The sequence below is a fragment of the Terrapene carolina genome, unplaced genomic scaffold (assembly GCF_002925995.2).
Source record: "Terrapene carolina triunguis isolate 2854851 unplaced genomic scaffold, T_m_triunguis-2.0 Scaffold62, whole genome shotgun sequence".
Lineage (NCBI taxonomy): Eukaryota > Metazoa > Chordata > Testudines > Emydidae > Terrapene > Terrapene triunguis.
The window spans coordinates 35,254,370-35,277,836 of NW_020664413.1; the positions used below are offsets into that span (position 1 = coordinate 35,254,370).

General features: G+C 40.2%; 1 protein-coding gene across 1 annotated transcript in view; it reads right to left on the reverse strand.

Moving 5' to 3' along the window:
* Positions 1-23,467, reverse strand: part of STK39 (serine/threonine kinase 39) — a 163,237-nt gene that overhangs the window by 77,783 nt on the left and 61,987 nt on the right. Inside the window, exons 8-10 of the mRNA XM_024200630.1 lie at positions 21,436-21,569; positions 17,709-17,757; positions 17,538-17,603 (exon numbers count right to left, since the gene is read on the reverse strand). Coding sequence (XP_024056398.1) covers positions 17,538-17,603; positions 17,709-17,757; positions 21,436-21,569 — 249 coding nt within the window. The remainder of the gene's footprint in view (positions 1-17,537; positions 17,604-17,708; positions 17,758-21,435; positions 21,570-23,467) is intronic.

Genomic DNA, 23,467 nt, shown 5'->3' on the forward strand with positions numbered 1-23,467 from the left:
GGTCACAAAGACCCGGGATTAGTGTGCTGTGCAGATGTACCCTAAATGGGCAGAGAAATGTGTGGTTTGAGATCACACTATAGAACTGTTCATTTTGAAGTCTACTATCAGAATTGCTATAATAAGAGAATGCTCATAGACTCATAGACCTTAAGGTCAGAAGGGACCAATATGGTCATCTAGTCTGACCTCCTGCATGATGCAGGCCACAAAAGCTGACCCACCCACTTTCCCTTAACTCAGCTGTTGAAGTCTCCAGATCGTGATTTAAAGACTTCAAGTTGCAGAGAATCCTCCAGCTTGCGACCCCTGCCCCATGCTGCGGAGGAAGGCGAAAAAACCTCCAGGGCCTCTGCCAATCTTCCCTGGAGGAAAATTCCTTCCCGACCCCAAATATGGCGATCAGTAGAACCCCGAGCATATAGGCAAGATTCTCCAGCTGGACCCTCATTTTACCAGCGATGGCACGTTATTGCCTAATTGACTAAAATCCCGTTATACCATTCCCTCCATAAATGCTATAATCTCCTGTTTGCCACCCCATTATTGCAGCATCTCAGCAGCTCACAATCTAATATATTTCTCCTCATCACACCTCTGTAAAATAAAAAAGTAGTATTCTCTCAATTTTACAGATGGGGAATGGAGGCACCGACAGAATAAGTGACTTTCCCAAGGTCAGATATGAAATCTACGGGGGAGCAGAGAACTGAACTCAGATCTCTCAAGTCCTCTCTAAAAGATCATGGAAAATTCTTTAAATATGTATAAAAACCTAATAATTTATATGTCTGTATTGGGTTTAGTCATAACATGCTGTATTAACAGTTTGCCCTTATGCAAGGTTGGTATATCTCAGAGCAACATTACTTAGACTGAGGGAAAGAGGAAGATGGAAAACAGCAAAAAGAAGAAGAGGAGATTCCAATTTGGGTTCTATTGTCTTCAAAGAATAAAAGCCTTTTGCAGTACAGGAGGCAAACTGATTTGTAACTTTAGCTAATAAAGAAAACAATGAGACCCTTCAGTCTTACAAAGACAAATTAACATGTATTAGGAAACATGTTTCACATGAATCAGAAGCGTGTGTAGGGAATAAAAATGAATTTGAATGGCTGGCATTTAAACTGTACCCAACACAAAAGCAGCTCAGCACATTGTAATCTGCAACCGAAAGCAGTTTGTGGGAGAGGAAAAAAGATTAACAAGCTGCTGCCAACATCACCACAGCTGCGGAAGGAAGGAAGACAATATGAATGTCAGCTGGAACTGAGAATGCTTGGACAAATTAGGGAGTGAAAAAAATCATGACTATGACAAAAAAATATTAAAAGTCAAATTATCTAAAGGAACGATTACAAGAAGTTTCTGCAGGGATTGGTCCTCCTGTGCATGCTTTTGGTAGCCAAAGGTAAAGTCATTATTCTAACAATATACACCAGGGTTGGAAAGGGACTTAAAAATTAAAAAGAGGTAATAGCAAATAATTTTTATAAAAACAATAATAATAAACTCAGAGGATTAATATGCCCAATATGCAGAGGTCCACATAAAGCATTCAGGCAAATGAGATTTCACACAAAGATAAACAAGGACTGCATGCAAAAAGCAATACTATCATCTTTGGAACTTGTCAGAAGCTAATCCCACGAAATGAGGCTGTAACCCAAACCCACCTAAATAATGCAGCAAGAATTCCAGTGTCATAAAATGAAAGCTGCACACAAACTACAGAGACCTGGTGATAGGTAGAATATTAGCACACGGGATAGTCACAATACTTAATTTTCACTAAGCAGTCTTCTAAGGCTAGATAGAACTGCAGTATGTAGATCTCTATTAACAGGGGGTCTGATTATTGAACACTTGTTTTTCTTAAAAAAAAAAATGGAGGGGAGAGGAGAGCATTTCCTCAATAAGTTCTTTGCGCACTTACTACTAATAACTATCCAAACCAGTCAAAAAAAAAAAAAAAAAATCTCTTTTGACACATTTATAGTCTTTCATTTAGATTTCCGTTTATAAGATACATATGAAAATATGGAAAACTAGAGTATACATACAGAAAGTAAAAATACATTGCCTTCTGTGTAATTTAAATGTGATGTGACATGATCAAGATCACATTATGAACAGAAGTCATTCTGGTACTGAAAAAAATGCCATGCATCTTGTGCTGTCTGGTGGTTTTGGCATATCTGTTTTTGTTTTCTTTTAAGGAGGGTTTTAGGTGCTCAGCAAGCAAGTTAAAGGATCTATCATTAAATTAAGAGAGCTGGCACTCACTGTGCCCATCATAAACTACAACATCAGGCACTTATTTCTGCTTCCTCACGATACATACTCTACATAGGAACATAAGATTTGCCATACAGGCTGGTCTGTGGTTGTGACACAGAGGTCCATGAGTGGTTCAGTACTCTGTGTAGGTAACTCGTCAGGCCTGACACACTCACTACATCTAACACACTGTTGTCACAATCTGTATAATATACAAACAGCTAACTCCCAAAAATTCTTGTGAGATGTATATACGAGGTGTGTACACAGAGTTATGGATATGTGCTAGAATTATATTCTTAAAATGTGTTTGGTAAGGAACGCATCAGCAGTCTGCCTTAGACAATGGAATGTGTATTTGCTTGTCTGACCAGCACGGTTGTCAGGCAGACACAATGAGGGGACACATACATGCAAAGTAAATAAAGCCATCCAACTAGCAAATGAGGGAGAGAGCCTCTGGATTATAGAGACAGTGGGTCTGAACATCAAATGATAAGCAGTTGAACCAACTGATCGTGTACAGTAATACTGTACTATAAAAGTATATTGAGTAAGGTCTTTTATGAAAGCCTGGGACACACTGGTGATTAATAGCATGTGAAATTTATGCATTAACTCTATGTGAGGAATTCTAATCTAGTAAAACTTTGAATACACCCCATACATACATCACACAAGAATTTTTAGGGTCAGCATGATGGCAATTTGTATAGGATACCTTACATGACACCTTTTAGATACAGATTATATCAACAGTGTGTTAGGTGTAGCATGTCAGGCCTGACAAGTGTTACTGACACAGTAATGAACCGTAAATGGGCCACTGTCACACCTTCCCCCCTGACATTGACATAGTACCCATCTGGGTCACCCAGGCCAATAACCGAAGTGCCAGAACCCTAGAGGTGTTACCACTAGGGTGACCAGACAGCAAGTATGAAAAATCGGGACGGGGGTGGGAGGTAATAGGCGCCTACATAAGACCAAGCCCCATATAATCGGGACTGTCCCTATAAAATCGGGACAGCTGGTCACCCTACTTACCACCCTGCGTCTGCCCGGCTCCTAGTGGAGTTTTGGCCCATAGCTATCTGTAGCTGTGCCAGCCTCTCTCTATACACAATATTTTGGACCACAGTACCTTCCAGCTGTGGCTCAGTTTCCCTACTTTTCCCCCTCTGCTTTGCTAGTTGTGCTAGAGTCCCACTGCTCCTAGCAAACCCTGGCCACAGCCCCACTCTACACTGACCCAGGTCCCTCAGTGAGGGTTTACCTCCTTGACCACTGAGTCTGGCTATTGCAATCTTGTACCTGAGCCCTCGGGCTCAAACTTGTTACATTATTACAAAACACATACCAAGAAAAGACATTTCCCACATTTCCACAGTCAGAACCCAGAAGAACCTTTAGTGTCCATAATGACTCATGCTACAGGCAGAACAACGGGCTCTATCACACCCACATCTGTTCGTCTGCTAGTATCCAATCAGGCGCACCATTATGTCCTTCCTCCTGGGTCCCACGGGTATGACTTGACCCTCTTCTGTTCAAGCTGGCTGCATCTGTCCTGGTCAGACTGCTCCAGCGCTATTGCCACGCTCTGACACCTGGCCTCCAGCTCTACCCATCTTGCTTCCCCTAGCAGCCTTTTCCACGCCAGCCTCCACAGCTCTGTACCTTTCTCCATTTCTGAGGCATCTAGGGAAGCAATCTGCTTGGTCTCCTGCATACCCTGCAGGAGAAAAAGGGATCCCCTCTGACCCCCATTTGGAGCAAGTGCCCCATAGCATAGAAGTGCAGCATGACCACCACACTCAGATTTCCTCTGAGTGGCTGCTGACAGACCCCCCGTATACACAGCTCTTCTAATTGCTTCCTGATGAGCTCAGCACGTTTCTTTGCTCCTCCTGCCTTTTCTGCTGCTTACTCAGCTTTACACTTCCCTTTGCCCTATTTCCTTCCCAAAATAAATGGAAAATAATAAAACGATAACCTTTAACTGTTCCCAGACTTCTCACTTGAGAATCACAAGCTATTTTACCAGTGCTTAATGTGTAAACGTCAGTTAAAGAGCAAGGTGCATGTAAATCCTGTTCAACTAAGCCAATGTGATGCTTGGGGTTCAACCCAGACCAGTAAGTGGTTGTGTCACCACCTGCCCGGCAACTCCGGATGCCCTTCTGCTTATATGTGGGCTGCTGGTGTCCAGGCTGTGAGCCACAGCAGCACACCATTTAAAGGCACCCAAAGTTGCAGGGCAGGTGATGACAACCCCTTACTGGTCTGAGTTGAACCCCAAAGCATCACAGTGGTTCAGTAGGTCTAGTATCCCATCTGTGACTGTGATTCACACCTATAGTTTCAGGAATGGTGGAAGTTCCCTGAAGTACACCGAAACAGTTGTGTAACCCTGTACAGGAGATAGGGGACTCCTTCCTGGCTCCTGCAGCAGTACGCTTATGTACGAAAGCACAAAACATTCTTTGATGTAAAGTGAACAGATATAAATATAATTGGTCACAAAATTATTCAGCCCTTGTTAATATGCAGGTACAGTGCTTAACCTTGATCTTCAACCACAAACTACAGGCTGACTAGGCACTATGGGCCCAAACTCAATGCTCCTAGGTCACCCACGTATCTCAGGTATTTGTACAATTCTTATTGTCACAGTCCCTAGGTGCTGAAGTTATCTCACTTATTTCAATTGAAATGTGAGAGTCAAGATTACTCATGAGGGTAAATTTGTAGAATCATCCCATCTGAGATATAAGCCTATCCTTTGTTTGTTGTAAATTTCCTCAAGTGACCATTTGTTCTCGTATTATGGGGACAGAATTAAAAAAAGAGACAGCAAGTATTTTCAATGAGATTTTTGTGCAAATGAAACAGATGGTGATGATCATTAAACATTTCAGAGAGACACAAAATACACCTCTACCTCGATATAACGCGACTCGATATAACACAAATCCGGGGGGGGGTGGGTCTGCGCACTCCGGTGGATCAAAGCAAGTTCAATATAACGCGGTTTCACCTATAACACGGTAAGATTTTTTGGTTCCCGAGGACAGCGTTATATCGAGGTAGAGGTGTAATATTGTCTTGATATAGGAAATTTATATCTCAACTCCAGTTAATACCCCTGTATTCTTGGGAAGGGGCTGATATATAGGAAGACCCAGGCAGATCTGACAGAAGTTATTAATTGGAACACCCAGCACTGTTCCCTATACCCTTTTAATTGGAGGACAGCCAACACTGTTCTGTGACCTGCACCAATCTACAGAAGGACTATCTGTTCTTAGATCATTATGGAAGCATAATTTCTATCATGGTAACTACCAATGGCACTGTAACATACGACAATGTTAGGAGAGGCCTTCATTCTTTTTATTTTGAATTGAATTTTTAAAAAGGACAGTTGAAGATATTTCTTTTACTCAGAAGTGCTTAAAAATAATTTTAAAAAAAACCACCACTACCCTTTGTTTCTGGTCCTACAATATTAGTAAATTTAAGCTACTAACACCTGTTTGGGGATTAAAATGTACGTTTCTAATTATACAACCTCTCAAATCAAATATTCATTGTTAAATCTTAATTTAAAAGTTAATAGCCACAAAGATGTTTATAAAATATTTATATTACTCTGGATTTAATTAAGGGAATTAGGAGAAAAACTAGAATTTAAAGGGCTACTGAGGGTGTACACTTGCTCAAGAAGTTGTATTTCTGAGTTCCTGCAGTGTAAGATGGTGGGTGAATGGACTGGCAGGAACAAGGGAAGACATGGACCGGCTGGAACCAGGAGAGAAAGGGACCCCAAAAATATAAATAGAAAGAGGAGGTAAACAGGTGAACTCTAATTTTTCATACTGACTCTGAATCACCTTTACAACCATCTACTTGCTCCTCTTTCCGGCTCTTCAGAGTGCTCGCATCTCCAATCTTCTCACTTCCTTTGCTCCTAAACTGACAGCATATTTTACCCTCAACAGCTCTTTCACCCTGCTCCCAGTTCAGTTTCCAGTGGTCACAGGAGCAGGTCAACATGGCAATATACTATTCTGCTAAGCAAAAACATTTCCCATGCGTTCCGAGGGAAAGATGGAACACTAGCACCATAACGAAGGGTGGCAGGAACGAGAGAGTGAGAAGGATCATGACTCTTGCAGCAGGAGCAAGGGACAACAGCATTTACATTTAATTAAAATGATTGAAGGTGGAAGATCTTTAGCAGCCACTCAAACATGGACATTATCATTTTCATACTCCACATGGGGGACACTAATAAACAAAGTGGAGCAAGAGAGTAGGTAGGGTCTGTGAGGGGAGAAAAAATACCCAGGAAAACTAGAACTAAGTCAAAGAGAATAAGGGCAGGTCTACACTTAAAATGCGCATAGGTGAGTATAACTATGTTGCTCAAATGTGTGGATTTTTCACACCCATGGGCGACGTAGTTATACCAAAGTCGTTTTGTAATGTAGACCTGCCCTAAGAACAGGACATGTGGAGGTAGTTAGGTTTTTACTTTTCTGAAGATAGACACATGACAGACTGGCATAGATGAACATATTTTATGTTCATCTATGCCAGTCTGTCTGCCCTCCTCCCCCAATATGTTCATCTATGTATATATTATATATAAATAAAACTGTTCGCCTTGACCTAGGAAAACAAAAACAAAAACCAGTTTAACTGGTTGTAATTTCATTAACAAACTTCTTTCATTAGTCTCCATAAATGATTTGCAACACTTCAAGCTTCCAAGAGATTCACACATCCCTACGTCTCCTTTCATAGTAGAGGAGGCCTTCCAAATGAGGGAGCTTTCGCAAGTAACTGAAGTGACCCAACGTTTAATGTGCTAAACTCTACCTTCAAATTTAAGAATTATAACTACTTGCTGTGATGTGCTACAGGGCACTTAGAGCCAGTAGTGTAAACCTCACTAAATAGGGAAGGCCTGAGAATTCTGAAATGGCATCAACAGGGTGAAAGGAAAGTGAGCCAGTACGGGCCGGTATGGCGTACCGGTAAGAAGCCAGTACCGGCCCGTCCGCGGCAACGCGTTAACATCACTGCCCCTTCCCCATCCCTGCTGGTACGACCCTACTGGCAGGGCCGCTGACAAGGGAGGCAAAAGGGGCAGGGACGTTAAAGCGCTGCCACAGCGGCTGTAGCCCTGGGCAGCATGGGGGGAAAGCGGACCCCCCCCAGCCCCACCCCTTCTGCCCGAGGCCCCACCCCTTCCGGGGTGGAGAGCCGGCCCCGGCCCCCATACCAGTAAGTCTTCGGAGTTACTTTCACCCCTGGGCATCGAGCAGAGTTAGCTACAAGCAGAAACAAAGACTGAGTCATAGTCAATGGCACTCTCTGCTGACACCCATTATCAACAGGTAGACAGCCCAGAGTGTCCCCCTTTGGGGTTAACACTAACAAAGCACATACCTCTACTGTGCTGCAAGGACACTTTAAAAAAAAAAAAAAATTTGCATCGCTGGTTTCACTACCCGCAGAAGTAGTGATGACCAGATTACTACTAATCAAGAATTTACCTGTTGCAACCATGCGCCTTTCTGCTCATCTGCACCACAACAAAGCACTTCACAGCCAATAGCTTTACAAACATTAAAGTACTGCAGAAGAGGTTCTTGTTTCCCCCTAGCAAACAAGGAAATGTGGAATCATGATATTAATGGTAAGACTAAGGAACCTTTGTAGGTAATATTAGTACTAACAGGAGATTGCCATTGGTTCCCTTTGTTTTCTCTACAAATGGCTGTCCAGCTTTCCCTCCTTTTCCTTTCTAAGGTCTTTCCCCAATACACCCTCTTACTCTGTCCCCAACTCCTTTTCTCACAAGAATAATGCTTCTTTGAGCAATCAGAGTTCAGACTTGAGGCTCCATGTTGCACAGCTTGCATGTAACAAGAACGGAATGTTTCCCACAATATTTGTAATGCATGCTTTGTTTTGGAAAGCAGAATTAAGCCAGACGTGTTTATACTCAACCTAAACAAGCTTAGGGATCCAAAAATCTGATCTTGTTTTCTGTTACTGTCATGTTATTTGAAGTATGCACCAATAGTAATTCAGTACTGATTTTATTTTTTTCAAGTATTTTTTATTTTTTCTCCAATTGTTAGTTCCACTACATAAAATTCCATTATTGTCATTTTTAAAAACAGTAAGTCATCCACATCTCTCCAACTCATATTGTTTCATTGGAATATTTCATCTTTTAGGCACAAATGTGCAGCTGTATGGAAGAGGAATTGGAAGTTTAAGTCCTTAGGGTAGTGGAGATTGAATGCTTCTATGAAAAAAAAGAGACAGCCTGAACACAGGAATCCCAAACTAGCTATTCATAGGGCACCCCCTAATGGCTAATTCAGACATGTGAACAGAGCCATTCATTTGTTTTTTTCCGCAGCTCGAAGTAAAGTACTACAGCCCAGCAGTTAAAGGCAGGAGTGGAAAGAAACCAAATTAAAGGGGTAACTAATTGCTGAAACAGGTAATTCAGCCAAAGATGTACAGACCTAGATGTAGTAGCTCTAGAGATCCATTTGCTAGCCACTCACATGGATAATCAGAGTGAAGGCAAATCACCACCAAAGATTTTTTATTTGAGAAGTAATTGGAAATTTATGTTAAAAATTTTTGGATCCCCTTCACCATGTGTTACTCTTCAGAGTATGTCTAAGTGACCAACCAGCCACTTTCTCAGAAAATATATAATGATGGAAGTTGAATGCTTTCACTACTGCACAATTGCTTTTTAAGGCCCTGATCCTAGCAGAATACAAGTATAATCCTGGCACCAAATAAGTTAATGACAGAACCCCCATTGACTTCAATAGGGCCCTACAAGATAAAGTGCTTACTACAGTAAGTACTACAACTGACCGCAAGCACTATGCCCAGTCATGTGTTATTTAGGATCAGGTCCTAAAAAAATAAGGGCTAGGATGATAGTTGAATTCAATCTTAACTATAAACTTCCACTAACATAAAAAGTTACACTAAAGCTCATAGGTTAGAGAATGCTGCGTTAGGTGTCACACTTGAATTCCTCCCTTTGCTACTAAAATAGCAAAATGAAAGGTCTCTACTCCCTCTTGCATACATCACAAGAGTTCTCAAATTTGAGTTCAGCATCTCTACGTGAATTTGATAAGGTTTGTCAACGTTCATTCTTCAAACACTTTTTTTTATTTTTAATAAGCCTATTCAAATGAAAGCTCTAGTACAATTTTGGATGCTGAAATCTTGACATTTTCACAGTACCGGAGAATAAACATGGAGACCCAAACAGTTTGCATATTGAATGTGTTTGAATTATCAAAAAGAAGCCTGTATTCTGATGAGTGCAATAGTGTTTTAACACCCCAGAACCAAAGTCTTTTCTAACTTAATGCTTTCTGTAACTATAATTATTGCCATGTCAATGTAGAAGGCAGAATACATTTCATTCCTACTTTGTACTTAAAACAATGTAATACAAATACACTGCTGCCCTCTGCTGGACATGTGATTACTAAACTATATGGTTAGAAATCCAAACCTTTTAAAACTCAGAGCTGTTTATTTGCTTTTTTGATTGGACTTCATATTCTATATGCATCTGTGCATGTACATTTTGAATACACCCAGCCCAGCAACTGTTTTCTTCCCAAGCCTTAAATAGAGCTTTCACCCAATATTTACATACCCACTATTCCAGCGCAACCCAATTAATCTTCTGCTCTTTTTGCCACGCCTATTTTAAGGGCTTGTTCCCATCAACCCCCAAACGTTCAGCCCCATACTAGGTTTTTCAATTCTTGAGCTGGGAATATTTTTCAGTTATATCCATTCTCCCATAAATTCTACCTCTGGCTATTTTATTCCCATAATGTCCAGTTCCACTTCCCTAGCATTCCCCCAGTAGCTCCTACAGCATCTCCAGCTGCACCAGTCAGGTCTCAAGAAGTCAAGTTTTGTTTGTTTTTAAAAAGAAATAAAAATGAATTTTTTTGACTTCTTTTGGTTTCTGAGCCTTTAAGGTGTACTTGGGTAACCTTCCAAGCTTCTCTACAACCGTGAGCATTAGAAACCTATTTCATTTGTTTTTATATAAAAATCTCTGCTCTCATTATTACTTAACTCCAGAAGCTGGAGCTTTCAATTATTACATACATACATACATACATACATACACACACACTCTGAGACTTGCAATAAAATAGTGAGTGCAGGCAGCACTGCTTCTGATTCATCTTGCAAATTCAACTGCAATCCCTTCTGGAGCTAATCTACATTGCCCGAGCCTCTTGCCAGTTTAACAAAAAACAAAACAAAAAACCACCACACAGACCACTTCTCATGCTTCCCAACCTCTTCATTTCCAAATTTTCGCACAGATTACTTTTTGGAATGAATGGGGACTCTTTGACCGTCCCCATACCAAGTTAAGCAGGCACAAAGACCTACTCCTCTACCATGTTTCACAGCATATTAGGAAAACAGTAGTTGGAGACAACTTACAAAGTTTGAGATAACCCTCCATGTCAACTGTGTATGTGCATGCTGAGCAATATCTGTTCAGTTTGGCCTCTTCTAGATTGAAGGGATTGAGGGCTGTATGACTCCAGAAAGGAGTAATGGACTACAGAGCCATCCACCCTCCAGCACCCTGGCTCAAATCCAGCACAGATAGTGACAGTCAACACCTCACACTGGTGTTTGGTGGCCTACACAAGAGGAGTTGGTGGTTTCAATCCAGTTCTTTAGCAGGAAAATACCCACATCTAGAAACCCCATCACAACCGGCACCTTTCACAGGCAAGAGGACAGGGATGGAATAGTCATGGAAAATTAGCTATCCCCTTAGGCTAGGAGCCCTCTCAGAGCTAAGACAGGTAACAAGAAGCTTGCACTACCACTGCCTAGAATCAACCCCTCCTGAAAAGAAAACGCTTGTTTCAACAATTCTCATTCCAGAACTTTTCCAGCACCACAAAATTCATTTAACACTTTGTGCCATCAGACTACACAATGCATTTCTGATATTAGAACACATGTTCACGGTCATGATTTTAACAGATTAACCCAAGATACAGCCAATGCTAAGCATTCTAAAGTCATGAGTCAGGCCCAACAGTAGCATGAGATTGGTTTAAAAATAATGCAAGATTTAAAAATAAGTGGGGTCTTATTTGCCTTGTCAGGCTTGAGCCTTTAGAGTGCACACAGCTTATGATTATGGCCTTCTCTGCAACCACAAGGGCTAGAAACTTAAAAAAAAACAAAACAAAAAAAAACATTCTCCAGCAGTTATTTAATTTCAGGAACTGGGGTTGTAAAAGAACAGACTCCAACTACCATGAGATTCATGTTAAAATTGAAGAAGAAAAAAAAAAAAAAATCAAATCAGCAATCGTTAAGGATTTGAGTACATGTTTGTGTCAGTTTACATGCCCATCAGTTCTTTGTTTCAATCAGAGACACTCAAATAACCCTGGAGTCAGAGCTACTGCTAGAAACATCTAAACAAGCCATTCGGTCAATGCTGGCACTCAAGAGACACTCACTGTTTCACTGAAGTTAAGTTTGAAAAACATCGTCTATAGGTTCTTACGATGAAGATAAACACTTAGGTGCTTTTAATTCCTGATGGACAGTATACAATGGCTGCCATTTAATTGCTGTAGGATATAAAGTCACTTGAACTTTAGGTTGCAATGGAATATGGACCATCTCAGGTACCAACATTGGTGGTGGGTAGGGTTTGTTTATGAGATTGGTTTGATTCTGCAAGTTCAGGATTGGAGAGGACTCACGCTCAACACCCACAAGTGTTCCAAGGCTTCCATTGACAGTGTAAGTGCCATATTGGAAAAAAACACAAACTCACTGTTTTGGTTTCCACATATCTTATGACAGGAGTTTATTTCATACATGTCCCAGGGTCAGCATGGCTCACAGCAATCCTCTTCCTGAAATTGCAGGGTCAGGACAAAGTTTATCAACTTCAAGCTTGTGTTGCAGTGATCTCATTCAATTTCCATCCACTTGTTAATTCAGACACAATCAGAAGCTAATATTCTGGTTGTATGGATTTTTTTTTCTTTTAAAAGGATTTGTTTAGTAATAATGTTTGCTTTCAGTATTATATTTGATAGCACCTTATAATGTATTTTTTTTCTTTTATCATAACACAGTCAGTCTAGCCACAAAGGAATCAAGACTCTTTCCTTGGAGTTGTATTTTATTTAAACTGAGGCTAAAATCCTACCCTCATTGAAGTACTAATATTGACTTCACTTCAGTGTGATCAGGATGAGGCCCCAAGTTCTGAAGTGTACTTCTGCTCATAAACTGGACACAGTCATATTTGGGAAATGTAAGTTACAAGTACAATACTAATAAGCCTGAAAAAAATACAGTGGAACCTATCTTAAAATAATAACCCATGGAAAGGACTGGCAAAAAAATTAGAACAAATAATCTTTAACTGAAGTCATAATAGAAACCACATTCTTGCTTAAGACAAGAATTTCCTATTGTGCCTATTTCTCCACTTAAACGGTCTTCCCCATCCCTTAAGCCTCCTGACACAGCAGTCCCCAGGATTTTTAAAAAAAGGAAAAGAAGTCTTTTGGAAAAGTTGCCTGGTAGCTGTAGCCTCATCCAACCCCCCACTCGGCTCTTATGTTTCAGAATGGATGGTTCCACACTCCATCTTGTTTCTGAGCACTTGGTAGGCCTGCTCTGAACAAGGAAAGGCTGACCAACTCCCTATCCTACGACTTCTTCACCACTGTAAAATTTGAAAAGATAAACTCCTGGGGCCCGTGGAGAAAGGAAGATGGCTGGGGTGGGAGGAATAGATGATGATCCAAAATCTGAGCTTAGTGTTCACCCTTCCTCCGGTTACTATTTGAAAATGTTTCCTACCCTCAGGAAGAGGGCCAATGCCTAAAGATTCCTGTGTTCAACAATCCCTGGCTCTTAAGATGTCACTTTATTTTCCACTGTGACCTCTAACAATACATTCGTGTTCTACATTACAAAATGCAATAGGACTTCAAGATACACAGTATTGTTATAAATGTATTTATATTTAGTTGGAGTGCCAATAAGAAGTTTCCTAGTATTATGCTATTGCCAGGAAAATCAGTACTAATATATATTAAACTAGGTTTTATGGGGGGTTGGGCGGGTGGAAGATAAGTCACACTCCTCTCACATGATCAAATTCAGAAAGTGTCTGGCTACCATTACTGTGGCTGAAAGTGCCAGGAGGGAGGAGAGGATTTCAAAATGCAAAGTTAACTCTGTAGAAAACACATACTCTAGAATTAATAAATTAACAAAAAAAAAAAAAAGGAGGCATATGATTGGGGAGTAGATATCTATTGTAAATCCCAATTTTGTAAGGTTACACTTGTTACAGCATCGCACATTTTCCCCACTCATTTAAAACTGCTGTTTAAATACGGTATCTTTAGGATTATACCAAGCTGATGTGAATCAGGTTTAAAATAAAGGAATAGGCACAAATAGTGCTGACACAGCACAGCAGCAGCACAATAAAAGAGGACATTAGGTAAAGAGAAAAAGGTTAATTAAGTGGAATAAGGCTGGAGTTTTGGACAGCGAGGCAAACTAATCACACATATCTTAGATGCAACAGAAATTACATTACTATACCTGTACTAGCAGGATTGGCATGGATGTCAATTACAGACTTCTCACGCCAAATGCCATATTAAAATATATTTTAAAGTACTGATGACACCAATTGCCTTCCTCATCTTTCCAGCACATGAGTTCTTCGAAAAATGATTTCTGACTGACATTTTACATGTTGCATAAGTTTAGTTGATCAAGTTCTATTTATAAAATATTTTTAAACAATCAATTCAATATTGAAATAGATTTATATTTTATAGCATTTTAAAATAGCAGCCAACTGAAAATTGTAAGGGAATTAAAGCTTAAATTTCCAATGAATATTAATATTGAGGCTTTTAAAACTTTTAAGTCATTTAATGACTTCACTAGCTAAAAACTTAACAGTTTTCAATTTATGCTGCAGTTGGCAGATGTTTACTCTATTGGCATTTTTAGTACACAATGGTGTTTACAGCTCTCTCAAGACGGTCCTTTTTCTTCGCAATCCTAAGGGGGCGGGGGAAGTGCGGGGGTTTATCCTGAATCTCAGAGCAGAGGTGCCCAAACTGTGGTCTCAGGAGTACTTGATGGCGGTCCACAGAAAGACAGCATTGTGCTGGCTTCTCGTTTCCAAATGAAAAGTTACTTTATGAGATAAAGTTACATTAAATACTTTCCTAATGAGAATTTGCTGCAGTTGACTCCGATATTATGGGATTATGAATGAGAAGGGAGGCTGGTCTGCATCATCAGGAGACAAACTATTTAAAATGTGGTCCATGCTATAAAGGTTTAGAAACTGGTCTTCGAAGATAGAAGATTATGGTGATTCCCACTGTGGTATAAACTGAAAAATCCTATTTTTTCCCTTTTAAAGTCAAATTACATGAACTCCTTCCAACACACGTTGCTGTCACCACACGGGCAAAGAGATGTGGTGTTCACTGTGCCCCCTCCAAGTCTTCCATTCCTCCTGCCTGCTGGGGTACGTAAGGGCTAAGTAAAGACCGGGGTAACCGCTATCATGGTAATAGGGAGTGAGGCACAGGCAAGCGCTATTTCTTTGCTTGATAGATAAAGTGGCCATCCTTTTCCCTTCCCTTCTGCTTGTTAAGGATAGATAAGCATTGCAGCTGAATGAGGAATATGGTTGTCTGAAGGATACCCTTTGTGTGAAGAAGTGTTATTCCCCCCCCCTTCTCCCAGCTACATAAACGAGCTTGGGGTCATGGCCCCTTCCTCCCTCCCCTGTGAACTGCTGATTAAGGGAACTTGTGGCTACAATTACTGCAAAGAAATGTATCTTCAAGGTAAAAAAGTCTGTATAATAGGTTTAATGCTGTAAACAGTAAACAGGGGCGGGTATAATTACATTCAGTATATAGCTATTAATATTCATTATATGGGCGTTCATATTATCAAATAAGGATTTTGGGGGTGTTGTAGTAAATGTAGGTATTTACATCTTAAACTTAGATAAAAGTGTGTGATGTGATTAACTCGGGGCTTACTCGACAATTGGGTCGAGGGGAACAAGTACTGCAATAAAGGAGTCCATTTACTCAATCCACCTCTGGGTCCTTCTGCTCCTTCATTCCGTCTGTAGCACTGCCTACTTCTACCCAAAACACTGTGTCTATTTCCAGAACTGCTTCTCCTCCTCCTCTAGAATATTACCACCACCCACCGTGCCACAAATCCCTATTGCCGATCACTAATTTCCAGTAGAGTCCTGTAACCCAATGGGAACTGACTATATGTGTTGGGTCAGGTATGAAAACTATCCGACACTCTCAGGCATGTGCGTGTGTGTGTTTCCAACTTCCTAAAGCCCTCATCAGGTTTCCTTTTCAGCCTATATTATAGTTATTACCCTCCCCTGCTCCTCCTTCCAGCCCTTCACCCTGCCTTCTCCTCCCCGCTCCCACCCCTTTCCCTAAGCCCTACACTGCTTTCCCCAGGCCCACTCTCTCCACAGTTCCCCTGGCCCCATGATCCTCTGTTCTCCTCCCCTCTTCTCCTATACCTTCCCCCTTCCCTCAACATCCTCTTTGCTCCCCAGCCCATCTGACCAGGACCCCATTTCTCCCCTCCCCCACCACCCGATAGTACAGTACCCCAAGCAGGAATGACTTTGGCGGAGCCACAGGATTCAAACTCCCAGAAGCAGGACAAGGATTGATTCTACGGAGAGCGGTGGCTGTAGTGGTGCTGCTGTTGCCCAGGTGGGTGGAAGCATCCCAGTGCTGCTGGCAGGTTGAGCCTGCTCAGGGGCAGGTGCCCCTCTCCCCACCTCACAAGAAGGAACAAAAGGGGGAATAACCCCTGGACCTGCACACAGCAGACCGAGTTCTTGGCCTGCACTGCTAGGTAGCAGATGCTCCAGCTGCTTGGCCTTATTGCAGAGATGGGGTGTCTGAGCAAACCACTGCTGGCACCTGCAGACAAGGCAGCTTTCCCAGTGAGCAGGGCTGAACTCATCATCACTTCCCACAGGCCCCAACTTCCATGGGGGCAAAAATCCCACTGATCCTCTGAGCATGGAACACCCCACCTGAGCCTGCAGGCAGTAACCCCAGTGCTCTGCCCATAGCTCCCTGAGCACAATTAATACTCTACAATTGTCAGAGTTGGGTTGGGTCAGGTCTGGAAACAATTCCACACTCTCAGGCTCAGGAATGACTGCAGTGTAGTCAGGTTTGGGTCTGGCTTTAAAAGTTAGACCTGAGCAGACCTCTATATCCCAGCACTGCCGTGTATTTATTAGGGAACAAAAAATCAAGAGCGAGTAGTTTAAAGTATATATTTCTGAGTTCACTGAAAAATGTCTTTTCTGAACTCTAGAGGCTTCTACAATAGTTATATTAAAAAAAAAAAAATCCTCATTCTTGCAAGTTACATTGGGTCAATAGCCACAAGACTCTTGAAGAAAGTTCCTACCTTAGCCCTTTGAAACCTCAGTCAAGCCAATCTCTCAGAAAGCCCAAGAAAAGAGCAAAGCCTTGCAGCACATGGCTCAGTGGCTCAACTAGGGCTCAGTCTGTTGGGCCAGGGAAGAGAACAAGGGTTCCTCTCTGGAAGTGCCCTGCTGCCAGCTTCTTCCTAACTGAACAACTTTTACCGAAGTCTTTGTGACTTATAATAATTACATGGAAATGCACACTAACCGGGTAATCCTTTGTAAATAGTGTTTGTTGTGCTCTTAACACTGTATTTTATGTCCTGAATTTATGACTTCATTTCCTCTGTCTGTGGATCTATATGCTCACCATTTTCTGTACCTCCTAATAACAACTAAGAATTTTCCTGCTTTTATAGCTTTCTAACTAAAAATTTAAAGAATAAAAAACTCTCTCTCTCGGCAAGGCACAATAAGGAAGGAAGTCAAAATGACCTAAGACTTTTTGGAGAAAGCTCAACCTCAGAAGCCATTCATTTTAAACAGTCACCATCTGCGAAGGGTTAGCAAGAGAATTGCTACATTCTGACAGTTAAAAATCAACATACTAAGTTTTCCCCCCATGCTGGTCTCTGGACAATATCCTATCTTACTGTCTAGAGAAAAAAAGTGTGAAGAACCTTACCTTTTTTGCTCTTTGTGCTATATCAGGTGTTCTAGTCAGAAGCTTTTCTATCAGGTATTCTCTATTCTGAAAAACCAACATTTGGACAGTTATACCCAATACAAAGAAAACAGGAGATTCACATAGATTGCAAGACAGAGCAGATTTACATGTAGGGTTAAAGTATTTTACCTTGGCTTTCTGGAAGAATTTGCATTTTAAAAGTTCCGCTGCTGTGGGCCTGAAAGATCAATAATAAATTAGAGCAGAAACAAAGATCCCTCCTAATGAATACTGTACAGGACATTCATGAAATGACATGATACTTTTGAATTACTGCTCAATGAATAGCAATATTAGCTGCAAAATTAATTTCAAAATCCATAATGATATACATATTCATTCACTATACACATTGTGAGATGAGGTTCCTAGATGGTAAAGCACTGGATATAATCAATATCCTGTCCTTGATTGTCCATTTTTTCCTTTAAAATGAATTTAGTGTTTGTGAGGGGTGCTGAATTAAAAAACCAAGACCTACAACCTCCTTTTACCCATTAAAAAGTCAATGCACGCTTTCCTAGATGACCCTGCCCATGTGCCTAAACCTTGCTCCAGACGCAGGAGTAGTCAATTATTTTTTGTCAAGGTCCAAATTTCTTGTCAAGGTCCAGACTCTAGAGAAAATAATAAAAAACAACAACGATAATAAATAAAAAGATTTTGGAGTCCGTTCAAAAGTGTCTGGTGGCCCAGATTTGGCCCGTGGTCCACCTATTGACTACCCTGCTCAAGAACAATCAGCTTATACAGATGAAAGGATAATTAAAAATGTTCCCAATAGTGAGGTAAGTGCCAATTGCCATTTATTTCAGTGATATGAAGACCTGTCCAAAAGGAACTGGACTGAGCCCATTAACTTGTTTCATAAACCAAACAGCACTGTCAGAGCTTTCAGTCCCTAGACACACAAGTAGAATCTGATGCAGTGGCATAGAGGCCAAATGCTCTATGTTCCATTTTTAGTCCCTGGAGTTATCTGTTCGGTGCTCTTCCTCCCAGACCCCCCTGAATTTATACTTTTGAAGTTTGCAGCAGTTGAAGTCACAACCTTGCAACCAGTGTTATTGTTTACCCTAATGATATGCTAGATTTCTGAATGCGGAGGAGCAACATTCGCCCACTTTTGCCTAGAGGTACAGCATAGGACCTATGAATGTATTTGTCTGACTGTCAAGCAGAGCTGGTCAGAAATCGGGTTCCCCACCCTCCATAGAAAATTTCAACCAAAAGACATGAAATATTTCAGCACAAATTTCAAACAAACAAACAAAGATTTGAAAATGCTCCTGTGGTGCCCCAGGGGAGTTGTATTTCAGGTACTTGATATTCCTGTTCATTATAGACTGGGCTCAATTTCCCATGATGCACCACTGTCCCCTTCTTGGTGAGGTGAGGTGGTACATCATGGGAATCCCTGGCCAGGGTGCATTATAGGAGATGTATTCTAGCTGGGAAGCATGGCCCATAGAAGGGACTGGGGATATGAGGGAACTAAACCACAAATCCCATGAGCACCGTGGTGGCATATCTGAATCAGAGTATTTTGGTCTTCGGGCATTCAGTTTTTTCAATGGAGGGAAGGAAAGAAAAATTCTAACTTTGCACAAAAAACAGATGCTTTTTCACAAATTAATGTTTAATTTTCAATGGAAGAGTGGACTTTCAACAAAAAAATATCATCCCTACTGCAGAGGATAAAGAGGACTGAACAGAAACCAAAACAAAGCCCAATTAATGCCTCACTGCATTTGTCTATGAGTGATTAAAATGTAAGAACCTACAGTAATTCAGGAAGGAGGTCACAAGGGCTTGTCTCCACACAGAAGTTACACGGGTTATAATCACATCTTTTCTTAAACCCAATGTAGATGGAGTGTCCAACAAAGCTGCAAATTCTATGTTGATTAAAAGCTTGCTTAGCTTGTTAATTTGCCACTCTTATTTGATGTGGGATAAGGTTTTGAAGAGAAAGGGAAGAAGAGACCAGGAAGAAAGATTTTATTATTTAAGTAAGCCCAGTTCACATGCTCCACACATGGTAGAGAGAGAGACAGCTCCTGCCATCAAGGAGAATACTATCCAATTTAGAGATAGACAACAAAGTTTTATAGACCATTTTTCACATCCAGTATATCCACAGCACTTGGATATGTGAATAGGTGACACACCTAGAAGCTTCCTTTTCAATATGGGCAAACTAATGGAAGCTTTAAAAGAAAACTGAAAGATCCTTTGTAGTCAGAGCTAACAGCAGGAAGCCAGGCATGGGCACTAGAACTGTAGTTTAGTTTTACTCTAAAAAAGCAGAAAGTCACCAGGAATGTTAATACCCTGATGGTCACACACTGGTATGCTTAATGCAGAACAGCTAACCCTGGGAACTGCACTGCGAGGAATCAAGTGTTTGCAGCAGATACTACCACACAGAGAGAGACAGGGAAAACTACTGCAACTGCTAACTTCCTAGGGACAATCATATTTATGCACCAGTTTAATCATGCCCCGAAAAGATTTGGCCATTTCTACAATAATTTGTAACCATAATAAAAGTTGTTTTTCCAGAACATGTTTCAATCTAAAAAAAAAAAAAAAACACTAAAATCTATTTAAGCAGTCTGCAAGTTGTAGGACTATGCTTAAAGCATAACCAGACTCTGGGGACTTAAAGTTAATGAGACCGACCATAAAGGTCTGGGGAATCTGAAGATGCACAAATGATCCCCTGAGCCAAGAGGACGAATTCTGAGGGGTTCTGGGAAATTAAAAAAGGGTCTCTTGTTTGCACTTATTATTTCTTAACTATTCTTGATCTATTATCTCTGCTCTCAGTTCCTAAGCCTTATTATTCTGACCATATTTACCCTGATTTACAGCAGGCTAAGTCTGACTCACAACTATATTACTCTAATTTTACACTATTGTAACACCACTAAACTCAAATTACACCATGAAAATAAGGTAAGAGAGCAGTGAGTCAGGTGACTCAGACAAGGAGAATTGTTTCGTACCACTAGCACTGTAACTTCTAAAACAGATAAGTGATTTATTAAATACACTAAGAAAACATGTTAATTACAGAATGTGCCTCCCACAGAGTCCAAACAAGAGAAACATACAAAATGGGTTTACATAGAAATAACTATCAAAAGGATAATGGGAGACATCATTGTGGGACTTTACCAACAGTTTTGGAACAAAGAGTTTAATTATCTGGAGTATTTCAGTCACAAAAATAGAGCAGAAATGTATGATTCAGAATAAAACAGAAGAAAGAGGGAATATATAATTTTCAAGTTAGCTCAGAGCCATTCAGTTGTTTACACTATTTCCCTTCAACATAAAAAACACTTTAACCCTCTTGAGATAATCTTGTCACACAGCACAAATGACAATGTAGAGTTAGAAATAAGCTCATCTCAGAAAAAAGAAGGCCAACAGCATTTTCTGGTTTAGGCTCAAGCAGTCAGTATGTTCAGACTGTAAAAGCTCAGCTTGATCAGCATGGTCATAATCTTTAACATGGGCTTGCAAGAAGTAGTGAGGGGTTTTTTTTTGTTTCAAATTAGAGACTGTAAGCTCTTCAGGGTAGGGACCACGGTTTTTCAAAATGTTCGAGAAATGTTTTGCGCAATAGTGTACTAGTATCCAAATATTCTAATTCTAAGTCAATTATCAAGCTTCAACAATTTGGTTAACAGCCAACTCCTCCCCAAACCAAAGACCTATTATTTAGGAAACTCAAGGATTTTCCAAATCAATATTTAAGAAAAAATCCGTAACAAGGATATTTAAAGTAAAGTAGTCTTCACTGAATTTTGGACTAATTCCATTTTACACAACAAAAAAGCCATACCTTTTGGAAGGGTCTTTTTGAAGACATAGTGAAATTAGTTTTCTAAAGGATTTGCCATACTTTTTCATCATTTCTTTGTCCTCTACACCTGTCTCTAAAGTGGGAGGGTCATTTTGCAATGTCAGCATTAACACCTATAGTAAAACCAAAAGGTGACATGGTAAGTGTCTCAGTGAAATTACAAACACAATAGTAGATGAAGTAGGATACAAATATTCCACAAAACATAGAACATTCATGTTCAAAACACCTTGAGGCATCACACAGTGCTTACCAGGGTAATAAATTACACATTACTCTCACATTTATGGGGTTCATTCACCTATCAGACCTTCACTTTGCTCCATCTATTTCTGATACTGTGTGATGTTCAGACATACTATGAAACCCACTTCTTAGTTTTGAGTTGGTGGTCTTCAGAAATAATTTAGCAGTCCTGAAGACCACAATGCTCCAGTCTATCATAAGATTCCAAAAGAAACAGAAAAGCCATTCTAAAAAGAATGAAAAAAAGTTGAGTGGCAAGTCAGGGATGGCATAGGTTTTTGCAAAGGCTGACAGGCAATACTCAACCCAGTTCTCCCCCTACCTGTAACCAAGCCTATGGCACATCACTCACAATGCCACACATCTGACCTTGGAGGACATATAGATAGCATATAGCTAAAGCCATCAATTTGTGAAGACAAAGGTCTGGAAGTATCCCTAGGATGGTCTTGCTCCCAGATAAGTTGCATCTGGACACCTTGTAAAAGTTACGGAAGGCAGAGAGAATTGTTTCTATATTATTCTACAAGTGACCCGTGCTAAAATATTTACATAGGAAGTTTGTTGTTGGTAGCTATGCATACAGGAAAAGCATGGGATGGAAAAGGGGGTGAGGGAAAAGAGGAAGCAATTTATCTTTGCAGGATGAGGCCATGCAACTTGGATCAGCTTGTTTTAACTCCAGGAATGGATAATGAAGAACTTGATCAAATAGCAGGCAGAGAGATGGGGGGTGGGGGGAGAATGTAAAACGGGAGCTAACAAAATATTAAAACCAAGAAAGCTACCTGGAATTAGCAGAAACACATGAATAGAAAAGTTCATTACCAGAGAGAAGTGCATTATAAACATCAAAACATGGACTACTTGAACAGAAATTTAATACAAAAGGTAACAAAGGTCAGGCTCAGCTAATGAGTTTTTCCATATACTGTAATGGACTTTTATGTTGTATCAGTACTTTAATGAGACAGTTTCACTAAAATGAAAGTTTAGTTAAAAAAAAAAAAAAACCAAACTCTTAACACGAGCCTCATAAATACATAAATCTGCACTAACACGTACAGCCACATGTAAGCATTCTCACACAACCCTCTTAGACCAATGACGAGTATACTTGACAAGAGAATAAAAGACAATTTACTATTCACAAAGGAGACAAGGGGAAAAACAAACAAAAAAACCCAGCAGTACTGCAAAATACTGAAAAAGGTTTCTGCCAGGCCTTCACATCAGGATTAGTCAGTTTAATTCTGGTAAAATGAGAGAAGAGTCATAATAGTGAAGTTGCTACAAGCAATCAACTAATGTTTACAGAGTTTAAAAAAAAAAAAAAAAAAGCAAAAAAGAAACTGGGGGGAAAAACACCACATTCCTCTTTTGAAATGCCATGGTACTCTAACTCTTGTAACACTTTGGATAGAAATGTTTCAGTCTGAGAGGGTTGTGTAGGAATACTGCTATGTACAACAGTTGCTGTAATTTAAGCATATTAAAAACAAATGAAATGAAATTATAGAGTTTCTCTAAGTTCAGAACATTAACATTTAAGAATTTAAAAAGTAATTTAGCAATTTTAAAGGAGAATATGAAACAGCAGTAACTACCTCAGTTTTCATCTGAGAAATGTTCCTTTTTAAAATGTTCCCTACTAAAATTCACCCTAGAATGTTTCCCAGAAAAGCAAAGATCAAGCTAACTTAAAGACTTCTTAATCTTTTGATGTAAAGCTCAGGGATGGTAATGCTATTTAATAAAATGGGAA